The sequence below is a fragment of the Petaurus breviceps genome, unplaced genomic scaffold (genome assembly GCF_028583685.1).
Source record: "Petaurus breviceps papuanus isolate PSGF00001 unplaced genomic scaffold, PetGlider_PUasm1.0 90865, whole genome shotgun sequence".
Lineage (NCBI taxonomy): Eukaryota > Metazoa > Chordata > Mammalia > Diprotodontia > Petauridae > Petaurus > Petaurus breviceps.
Window position 1 is genome coordinate 2185287 of NW_027187367.1, and position 12068 is coordinate 2197354.

At 36.3% G+C, this 12068-nt stretch overlaps 1 protein-coding gene and 2 pseudogenes across 1 annotated transcript; 2 read left to right on the forward strand and 1 right to left on the reverse strand.

Annotated features, from left to right (window-relative positions):
* Window positions 1–379: 379 nt before the first annotated feature.
* Window positions 380–1324, reverse strand: LOC138150268 (putative olfactory receptor 2W6). Its single transcript, XM_069073688.1, has one exon. It carries the CDS (start codon window positions 1322–1324, stop codon window positions 380–382), a length of 945 nt encoding a protein of 314 aa, XP_068929789.1.
* Window positions 1325–7799: 6475 nt separating this feature from the next.
* Window positions 7800–8640, forward strand: LOC138150198 (CBY1-interacting BAR domain-containing protein 1 pseudogene; annotated as a pseudogene).
* Window positions 8641–9542: 902 nt separating this feature from the next.
* Window positions 9543–11316, forward strand: LOC138149916 (eIF5-mimic protein 2 pseudogene; annotated as a pseudogene).
* Window positions 11317–12068: the final 752 nt, after the last annotated feature.

Sequence of the window (12068 nt, forward strand, 5' to 3'; positions counted from 1 at the left end):
AGAAGAGAAGATTTCACCATATATATTTGAGATGGATAAAATGTTGATTTTAGTTCTCTACATTCCTATTCCTTTCCAAAACCTCCCACAAGTGACTTAAGTAAACATTCCTTCAGAATATATCTAAAGGAATGTACACAAAGAGCAGAAGAATGGGGTAATCCACAGCCATTGATAAATTCTGATGTTTTTTTCCAGTGACAATCCGCTTTTTTAAAACCAATGAAAGAAGGCAAGAAAAGCTCTGGAGCTCTAGAGTTCTAGACCATTGTCATTTCTTTACAGATTTAGTTAACCCAATTGTTTTTGAACTTTATTGTAGATAATTACTTCTAAAGATAGAATTAACGTTTCAACTAGGAGATCATTCCTAAACTGATTAGCCTTTTTCAGTCCCGTGGCCCTTCCCTAGCACTTTTTTCACAGCCTCTTTCACATCCTTGTTCCTCAGTGTATATATGAGTGGATTGACACTGGGTGTGACAATGGTATAGAAAAGGGTGAGGAATTTGCCTTGGTCTTGGGAGTAAGTGTTGGCTGGTTGGAGGTACATGTAGATAATAGTCCCATAAAAGAGTGAGACCACAATGAGATGTGAGCTGCAGGTGTTAAAAGCCTTTCTCTGCCCAGCAGCTGACTTGATCCTTAGCACTGCCAGAGTAATATTTCCATAGGAGATGAGGATGAGAATAAGGGGCACTAGGATAATAAAAATAGCCAATGCAAATGCCAAAGCCTCAAGTTCCATAGTGTCCACACAGGCCATACCAATCAGTGCTGGCATTTCACAGAGAAAGTGGTCCACCTGCCGATGTCCACAACGGGGGAGCATAAGAGTCTGGGGTACCATGATAAGTGCATTGCCAAAGCCACTCAACCATGCCACTGAGGCCAATTGTCCACAAAGTCTCGGGTGCATAATGACAGTGTAGTGCAATGGTTTGCATACAGCAGCATAACGATCAAAAGACATAACAGCCAAAAGGACACACTCTACCCCACCCAGTGCCAGGACAAAGTAGAGTTGAATGGCACAGCCTAGGTAGGTGATGCTTTTATCTGGACCCCAGAGATTGTAGAGCATCTGTGGGATGGATCCTGTTGTGAAGCACATGTCAAGGAAGGAGAGGTTAGCTAAAAAGAAGTACATTGGGGTTTGGAGCCGTGAATCTAGAGCAGAGAGGAAGATGATAGTCATGTTTCCCAGGATAGTCAAGAGGTAGAAGAATAAGACAACCACAAAAAGAATCATCTCCAATTGGGGTCGGTCTGAGAAGCCCACCAGGATAAACCCTTCTAAAAAGCTATTGTTGCTTCTTTCCATAGCCTGTGATAAAATATCACCTGTTTGGGAAGACAAGTATCTCTGAAGGTCATGATAAAGGGTTAGGGTAGGTCCATCCCCAGGAGGCATAGGACATTTATTCTGTATCTCCAGGAGGAACAAGTCTGAGATGCAAGAACATAGTAATTTGATAATTATAACTCATAATCCTAATTCCCTTTCAAGGTCCAGAGAAAATAACAATGCATGTTTCAAAGCTGCATACTGGTCAATCCAAAGAAGATTTTCAATGGCCCACTGTTTCTGATGAAAAATGTCAAATTATCCCACTCCCATGTAAGTGGTTAGGCTTTCCACAAATATGTGTTGTCCAGGATCTGTGAGTCAGAGAAGTAAGCTCCATTAAACAATTCTTCTGATCTGGACATGTACACTAAATCATTAAATGCTGTGTCTCTAACCCTCTTGGCTGCTACCAAATAAATAGTGACAGTGGCTTTCATCACATTGTATAACTCTGGTCATTAAGATATTTCCTGTTACGAAATAGGATAGCATCCCAGTTAACTTCTGGGAAAATCACTTAATCTCTCTGTTCTCAAAAATTAAGTGCATGCAGCTAGTGTATGTCAGATATAGGACTTGAGTCAGATATTGGTGGCCTTAAGGCTCTCTCTCTAGTCATCGCAACTCAGTTTCTCACTGCTCTAGACAACTCTCTATATGTTGTAGGGAAGGTGCTGACTTGCATTGATTGAGATAATTTTTTATTGTGGAATTCCTTATACCAGAAAAATCACAATTCTATCCCTAACACCGTTCCTAGTAAGAGTAAATGGATACCTATTAGAATGTTCACATTTCCAGACCATCTTGAGTCACACTGATCATTTTCTAATCTAATGACTGCAATTCTAGCCATGTTCTAGTAATCATACATTTAGCACTTCATAGATTACAAAGCACTTTCCTAAAGCAAACAAAAACCTCAATGAAAAAACTCACAAAAGTGGTATTATTTCTAATAAATGACAAAATGGAGGACTAAAAAATCTTCATGAAGCTGAATTGATACTCTTCCACAAAATCTCAGAATTAGAAAACCTAGCAAAGGTAATGTCACATGTGAATATACACACACACACACATATATATATATATATATATATATAAAATAACCCCACCTTTGGACTCACTCTATTCACTTGTATGGTTTTCCTTAAAACTCAGAGGGGTGTATGTCATTGTTCTCTGAGAATATAAGCTGCTGGTCCAGTATGACTTAGATGAATCATTCCAGAATCAATCTGCTATATATAGAATTATAAATCAAGAATTAGAAGAAACCTAAGAGATCATGTAATTTAACTCTCTTATTTGAGAGATGAATACATTGAGAGACAGGGAAGATAAAGTGACCACCCAAAAACACAGAGGTATTAATAATTTTATGCAAGATTTTAATTCTTGGTCCTTTGACTCCCTAGGTAGTGCTCTTTTGCATATATTGTGCTAACTCCCCCTAGGAACTATCTAGAATTTGCTTAAAGGAATTTAGTAACAGAGGACACATGAACTTCCAAGGAGCCCATTCTACTTTGGTGTAGTTCTAAGTATTAAGAAATATTCCTGGGTTGGCTAGGTGGTGCAGTGAATAGAGCACCAGTCCTGGAGTCAGAAAGACCTAAGTTCAAATCTGGCCTCATACACTTAACACTTACTAGCCATGTGACCTTGGACAAGTCACTTAACCCCAATTGTCCTGCCTTCCTCCCTCCAAAAAGCAAAAAAAAAAAAAGAAAAAGAAACAAAAGAAAAAAAGAAATATTCCCTTATATCAAGTCTAAATATGCTTGATTATAATTTCCAGTCATTGTTTCTGGATCTACTCATCAGTGTCAAATAGATCAAGTACAATTCCTCTTCTACATAATGTTTTTTTCAAACATATGAGAGTAGTAACCACATCTCCATAAATCTATTCTTCCTCAAACTAAACATGCCTAGCCCCTGCAGTAGATTCTTGTGTGGTGCACATTTGAAAACCTTATACATTCCATTTGCTCTCCATTAGGCCATTTTAACCACAACTATCCCAAAATATTCTTTCCGGAACTGAACATAATACCCTATGATTCGACTGGTCAGAGTAAAATACAACAGTACCATTCTCTAACTTGCCCTGGACTCTATGATGCTCTTAGTGTTCCTTTCCACAAGCTATGTCCATTCCTTGAATACTTTCCCTCCTAACCTTTGCCTCCTTTAGGAGGTATTTTCTGGTCTACTAAGTACTTAGTTCTGTCCTCTTTTAGGTTTCCCTCCATCTCTTCAGTATTTCTTTTATACACACACACACACACACACACACACACACACACACACACACCAATTTGCATGTGTATTGTCACCCTCACTAAAATGCATGCTTGCTGAGAATGATGAGTGTTTTTACTTCTTTTTTTGCATTCCTTAAACTGAGCTCAATACCTGGTACAATACCTTAGTAAATTTCAACTGATTACTGAAAAACACATTAGGCTTTTATATACATCACATTGTTGACTAAAATACAGCAATTCACTAAAAAAGAGATATTTTCTTTAAACTACTGTCTAATCATATCTCCCCTTCTTATACTAATGAAATTGTATTTTGGAAGCCAAGTGTAAGACACTGCATTTATCATTGTTAAATTTTATCCTCTTATATGTCTTTCAGGCTCTAGCTTTTCTAGATATTTTTAAAAATCTTGATTCTGTCATCCAGTGTTTTGGCTGTGCATTCTAGGTTTGTGTCATCCACAAATGTGCCATCCATATCAACCATGTTTTTGCACAGGTGATGAATAAAAATGATAAATAGCAAAGGTCTGTTGCTTACTGCCTGCGAGACATTGGAGACATCATTTTATCTCCCCTGGGTCTAATTTTTCTCAATTGAAAAACAAGGGGGTTGAAATAGATGACTTCTGAGGTCTCATCAAGCAAAGCTGAGTGTACACCTATTTCCAAAATGGCATCAAAGTAGATTAGATTCAGTCATTCAACCAGATATGGATTAACTCATACTACAGTATATCTTTTCTACAAGAATAGTGAATAATACTTTACCAAAGTCTTGACTGACATCTACATAAACTAGACATATGGAATTCTCCTGCTCCTGTCTAGCTAAAAATGAAAAATAATAATAATAGACAAATCTAACATGATGTAATCCTGATAAGGTCATATTCACTCTTTATTTCCACTTTAAAAATTTCTAGATCTTTATTAACCATTACTTTAATAATACATTATGTGTGCGTATATATATATATACATATACATATATATATTAAGAATCAAAGTCAAGTTCATTTTCTTATAATTTTCAGATTTTCTTCCTTTTTTTCTATTTGAAAATCAGGATATTTGTCTTTCTGCTGTCTTTCTGCTCTTCTGATATCTAAGGTCTTTCAAAGATGATTCAGGAGTCACATATAGCACTTAGCACAGTGACTGGCACAAAGGAGATATTTAATAAATATTGTTGAAATGACATCAGGCAATTTTTAAGGTAACTATGACATTTTCCTCTTTCTGGATATTTGCAGGAAAAAATATTGCATTGGGCTCACAGAAAATGGCTTAAAATACTTATGTGACCTTGAGGAAATAATTAAAATTCTCTGTGACTTGATTACTTCAGTCACAAATGATGATCATAACTTTAAAACCTTTATCCTATGGTCTTCAGAATAAAACAACATAGCTTTTAGCTTTAGACTTACACAGTAATCACCTTACCAAAAAAGTAAATCACAATAAATGACATTAACAGTATTTTTTTAATAATATCTTGTAGTACTGAGACAATTTTCTACTTTTTTGAGATCTAAAGATAGATTCCTCATCTGCAAATTACACCTACCCCCCCACCAAGGAGGCCTCTCTCTGTATTTCTAGCCTAATTGCTCCTCATTTTTCACTGATTGTTTGCATTTGGTCATCAGTTCATAATTTTGCTCTAACCTTTCTCCCTTATCTAATAAAGTGAACAAAGAGCTAGAATGGGATCTGATACTGTGTAAAGTTAAAGAGCAGAGTAACAAGTCCCAGGAGGGATCAAAAGTGGACAGCTTCATAGTTCTGAGATCAGCTATTTCATAAGCCTAATGTGTTATATGGGGACTTAAATTTTATAGGTATTTGTTTGGTCCAAGATTTTTACTTTCCTGAGCATGAATTCTGAAGTTCATATTTTATACACATAACTTCTAAGCCCTTGTGATAGACTCTTCTTTCTTGAGATTCACAATCTTATGACTCTTAAAATTCAGATTTCTCTGAAGCAGAATGCCAATATATTAATTCCAATATATTATGATTCCTATCCTCCAATAAATCTAGGGGAAAAGTTCTAAAATATTTTAAGTTCAAGACTTCTCTTAAGAAAGAAATTTTCTTTTGTCTTACTACAGATAGAAAACCCATAGATAATCAAGGGGTGAGGAGAGGCTAAAAAAAATGCTTTGTTTTCTGATAATCTACTCTATACTAATTAAATTCTGAAGATTATACCCTATTTCTGAACACTGTGCTCTCTATGAATTTCTATCCTGTTTGAACTGGACTAATATTACTTCTATTTGGGTGAAGATAGAGGCCAATATTACCTTTAGAAGTCCCATTTTTAGATTGAAAAAGTAAAGGCTTAGGTAATTTTACTATCCACAAAAGATATCATTCATTTTGGATTATGCTGTAACATACAGTAATTTCCCATAGCTGGTTTTAGGAGTATATCAGATATATCTGAAAATTCATACATTACAAATTTAACTCACCAAAACTGACTGTAGATTCACATGTATGATATCAATGGCCCCAAGATTTTTTCCATTCTTGTGATATCACTTGAGAATCCTAAAGGTATGATAAAAGTAGAGACAGAATGAAGAGACAGATAGTTATGAGAAATGTTCTGAGAATGGAGAAGTTGCAGATAAAGAGGAAGTTGGATGAGTCAGGTCTCCTTCAGTCTCACACACACACAGAAATTAAGACAGTGTGATTGAGATGCCATTGATTATACCACCTAGAGACCATAGATATCCATTTCTCCCATCTCCAAGACCCAGGTAACATGGGACCTTGGAGCATGGATGAAAGGAGACATTGGCAGGCCTCTCTTCCTAGAAAGAGAGCTCTCTAAGAGCAAGAGGTGCAATCTGCCAAAAAGAGCTTCTTATGGGCTCTAGCAGCAATGTAGAATGGCACATGCTGCAGCCCATATCATCTCTTCCCCCCAAAGACTAAGAGACCCTTCTCTAATATTCCCTTTGCTTATTAACACTAATGAGACTTTGGGGAATGTGTAGACTCAATACATTATTGATGAATTGGTGCAATAATTTTGGAAAACAATTTGGAATTTTGTGGGGTCTTTCTTGTGTGAACTAGAAGGTACAGAACTAGGAGTTAATAGACCTGACCTCTGTCTCAAACTTCATCACTAACTTGGTATTTGACTTTGGGCAAAGTCAGTTAAACTCTTTGTGACTTTTGTTTTTTCTCTGGAAAATAAAGGGTTAGATCTCATAGTTCTGAGGTTATTTCAAATTTGAAGCAGATGCAGGAGAAATAACAAAACAGTATTAGGATAGTAGAAAAATTGATGCTAAAATTAATTTTACATCAAGGACACCACAGAAAAACCAACAGTAATGAGTATAGATAGAAGCTGACTAAAGACGAAATTAATACAAGAAAAAACCATCTCAAGTGGCTTCATGGAAACTAAGCCAAAATCTCCCAAGAAAGATAAAAATATCTTTAATTGATTCTGAAAAATCACCTGGGTTGATAATTGAGGAACTTCAAGAATCTACACAATTATTCAGAAGAGTAATCAATGAGTCAAGTGAAAATATCAAAGAAATAAGAATAGAAACTGAAGAGGAATGAAATAAGAGGTTTAAAAAGAGAGTAGAAAATTTAGTACATAAGGCAGACTTTTCAAAGTGTCAGGTTCTCTGAAAAAGAGAATGACAGGTTTAGAATATGAAAATGAAGAGGCAGAGGAAAAGTTAACTAAATAAAATTTTAAAAAAATCAATAATATTGGAAGAACCAATGAGAGCACAAAGATACTGAACTTGAGGGTAGAATATGAAGAAATAATATAATTATTATGTCTTTGAAGAAAACATCATGAAAAAACTGAAAGCTATGGTTTAGGAAATCACACAGGAAAATCATTCACAAAATTTGAAAGCAGATGGTAAAGTACATCTAAAGAGAAACCACAGAATACCACTAAAAAGGGACCCTATTTATCTTATTAAGAAACACCGATGGGGGCAGCTACGTGACACAGTGAATAGAGCACCAGTCCGGAAGTAAGGAAGACCTCTGTTCAAATTTGTCTTCGGACACTTAACATTTACTAACCATATGACTTTGTATTTAACCCCAACTTCCCTGCCTTCCCCCCTAACAAAAAGCAAAAAACAAAAAAAGAAACACCCATGACCAGACAGCTGCAGGATGCCGTCTCCAATGTGGAGAAGCACTTCAGTACCAGATCTTCCTGGGGTAAATGGGTAAAATGGCTGTGGGACAAAATTGACCTCCCAGTGAACTAGAGCGGGCCTGCACAGCCATCAAGACTCCCAACCTGAAGCAGCACCTCAGGAACCTCGCTGATGAGTTTGCCAAACTTCAAGATTATAGACAAGAGGAGGTCGAAAGACTTGAAGCCAAAGTAGTTGAACTTTGAAAACTTATGGATCTATTGTGAAAATGAAATGGGAGGATCTCAAAGTAACCCTAACAACAAAGAACCGTGAAAATAAGCAGTTAACTAGAAAGTCCACATCAGTAGAATCGATCAGATAAGCATGTTATAGTGGGTAATTGCATGGTATTTCTCAAGATGGGTTATTAGAGCAGAAACTGAATTACAGAGAATTACAATGGATGCTACCAGAATGAGTCAACATCTGGAGGAAACAATTGACAATTTTGAAAAGCAAAAGAAAAGGGCATAAAGAATATATTTTCAGCATTTATAACAATTGAAATGCTATTCCATGGCAAAGCTTTAGAAGTCTACACTATTAAAATATACAGAAGATTGATGAAGAAGAAGATAATAGAGATTTTTCAGAGCTCTCTTTGCCCACCTGACTATTCAACACATTTAGATATTGTTTGAGCAAACTACAAATCCCCTCTTCAGATATCTGTATCTGCCAACTGAGTATCTGGAACAGCACAGCAGATTCCCACCAGTCGGGGTTAAGAAAAGAACAAGATGATGATGAAGAGGATGATGATGAATTAGAAGGTATAGAGGAAGAAAATTAATTTTACACATGCTTTTTAAATTTCCCTCAAAATCATCAAAACTTTGATTTAGATTGTCAATTATTAAAATTTTAAAACTAGGCAACAGGAAACTAACTTATACACACACACACACACACACACCATTAAAACATATTTCAGGGGCAGTTAGGTGGCTCAGTGAATAGAGCATCGGCCTTGGAGTCGGAAGGACCTGATTTCAAATCTGGCCTTAGACACTTGACACACTTACTAGCCATGTGACTTTGGGCAAGTCACTTAACCTCAATTGCCCTCCCCCCAAAAAATATTTCAAAGAACCTAAAGTTTTAAAAAGCAAAGGGCTTAGGGACAACCAGGTGGCCGCAGTGAGTAAGAGTGCCGGCCCCAGCAACAGGAGACATGGGATCAGTTCAAGCCTCAGATACTCGGCACCCACACAGAAATAACTGTCTGGGTAACCTTGAGCAAGTTACTTAACCCCGATTGCTTAAAAAAAAAGCAAAGGGCTTTTTAGGAATTATCCTCAGAATGGAATGTGATTAAAGGAAATTTCTATAGCCCCAACATTAAGTTGCTAAAATAAAATTTAAAATATACCACTAGTTTAATTCTTTTATCCAAGGTTATGATATTTGTTTAAATAATCATCTTGAAAGCTGTCTTTCAAATGTTGTCGTATCACATAGAAAAATGACAACTGCCAAAAGAACTATATCACTTTCTCTTGATTTTGAATATAGGTAGCAATTTCCTTGTCTTCATTAAAAAATATTGTATCAGTTAAAAATCCTTCAGAATCATTCTGACAAATTAATAACATTCTGTGATTAATACTTAAATGCAATTGTTTTACTTATTATCTGCCAAGTCAGATCTACCTAGTTAACACCTTAATAATCAAAAGAGCATAATAGTCTTCATGTTAGTTCCAGTGGTAGAGGAGCCAGCGCCGCAGTTACCGCCACCTCGGGGATTTCTGGCTCTTTTCTCTCCGCCTTAAATTCGGGTGACTTTGAAGAATAATCAAAAGCAGCAAAAGCCAACGCTATCAGGCCAGTGTTATAAAACTAGAAAAAGAGATGAAAAAGAGAGGTTCGACCCTACTCAGTTTCAGGACTGTATTATTCAAGGTTTAACTAAAACTGGCACTGATTTGGAAGCAGTAGCAAAATTTCTTGATGCTTCTGGGGCAAAACTTAATTATCGCGGATATGCAGAAACACTCTTTGACATTCTGGTGACTGGTCATGCTGGCCCCAAGTGGTACACTGGCAGATGACATGATGCGCACAGATGTCTGTGTATTTGCAGCACAAGAAGACCTAGAGACCATGCAAGCCTTTGCTCAGGTATTCAACAAGTTAATCAGGTGATACAAATACGTTGAAAAGGGATTTGAGGAAGAAGTTAAAAAGCTGCTGGTATTCTTAAAGGGTTTTTCAGAGTCTGAGAGGAACAAATTGGCCATGTTGACTAGGGTTCTTCTGGCCAGTGGGACACTTAATGCATCCATTCTTAACAGCTTTTATAATGAGAATTTGGTTAAAGAAGGTGTTTCAGCGGCCTTTGCTGTAAAGCTGTTTAAATCATGTATAAATGAAAAAGATATCAATGCAGTAGCTTCTAGTCTTTGAAAAGTCAGCATGGACAACAGACTGATGGAACTTTTTCCTGCTAACAAAGTGTTGAGCATTTCACAAAATATTTTACTGAAGCAGGTCTAAAAGAACTTTCTGAGTATGTTTGGAACCAGCAAACCATAGGAGCTCATAAAGAGTTACAGAAAGAACTTCAAGAAGAGATGTCACGTGGCAATCCATTTAAGGATATAATTTTCTATGTCAAGGAGGAGATGAAGAAAAACAATATCCCAGAACAGATTGTTATAGGTATAGTCTGGTCAAGTGTGATGAGCAGTGTGGAACGGAACAAAAAGGAGGAGGTGGTAGCAGAGCAAGCCATCAAGCATTTGAAGCAATATAGCCCTCTACTTGCTGCCTTTACCACTTGAGGTCAGTCTGAGCTGACTCTGTTATTGAAGATTCAGGAGTACTGTATGAAAACATTCACTTCATGCAAGCCTTCCAGAAAACTGTGGTGCTTTTTTATAAAGCTGAAGTCTTGAGTGAAGAGCCCATTTTGAAGTGGTATAAAGATGCACATGTTGCAAAGGGGAAAAGTGTCTTTCTTGAGCAAATGACAAAATTTGTAGAGCATTCAGCTCAAGAATGCTGAAGAAGAATCTGAGTCTGAAGCAGAAGAAGGTGACTGAATTGTGAAACAACAAGCTCAGTAAAGCAAACAGGAATTGTAGATAAAATGTCATGTCTCATGTGTCCTGGTTCTTACATCTTCCTACCTCCCTGTATCAAGCATGATATAAGGGCTTTCATGGCAAATTAATTTTAACTGTTTTCTATGGTTACTGAAAAATGTTGGGTTTAGTTTTTAAAACCATGTTTCAAGTAGCTACAGGAGCTGTAGATTTGAATCTAATGTTGCATTAGTCTTTTCAGTTATCTTCTGCCTCCTGTATTTTCTACTGTAATAATGTAATTTAAGGCCTTCCACAATGAACAATTCATTTTATCCCTGGGTTTTTCTATAAACAGTTTATAAGACATGATTTGGTCAAAAACAATTTGTTATGGAAATTCTGTTTGCAAATTAAACTGTACAAGTATCCAAAAAAAAGTGAATAATAACCAAAATAATTAGAAGGCTAAGGAAATTGGTTGTGTTTTTATTTATTCCATGAAAATCAAAGGGGATAAGGATGTTGATTGGTGAAAAAAATGGGGCAGCCTTTGTGAGTTTCAAATAACAATTATTACAATGTGTGATTCTGACTTTAGAGAGTCTTCTGTTATCTATAGGGGCAAGGCATAAGCCAATAGAAAAAATAAAGAAAGTCTGAAATTGCATTAGGATTTCTAAGTACTAAAATTTATTCTTATTATTAATTACTGGTTCTTCTACCCAGAAATATCAGGTTGGAGACATTTGAATCTTAGGACTTTTGTATGTCTGTGTCATTTTTTCACTTCCAGGATTTCCTTCTAAGAAATCATTTGTAATCTTCATATTATTTATTGATTCAGAAAAAAGCATATTTTACTAATTGTGGAATTTATTTTATTTGGAATGTCAGAAAACCAACTATTCACATCACATAAACATAAAGACTTTACAGAAATAAAAAAAAAATAAACACCCATGTCTTTTGCAGGCAGAAAGAAAAAAAAACTCTTTACATTCCAAGAAGAATCAGTCAGAATAGCATCAGATAGTTTATTTTCTATAAGAAATAAAAGTTGAAGGTGTCTAGGTGGCACAGTGAATAGAGCACCAACCCTGGAGTCAGGAGGTCCTGAGCTCAAATATAGCCTCAGACACTTAACCTTTACTAGCCGTGTGACCTTGGGCAAGACACTCAACCCCAATTG

Coding starts and splice junctions, on each gene's coding strand:
- LOC138150268 (XM_069073688.1), bottom strand. CDS start 1,324: ATGGAAAGAAGCAACAATAGCTTTTTAGAAGGGTTTATCCTGGTGGGC.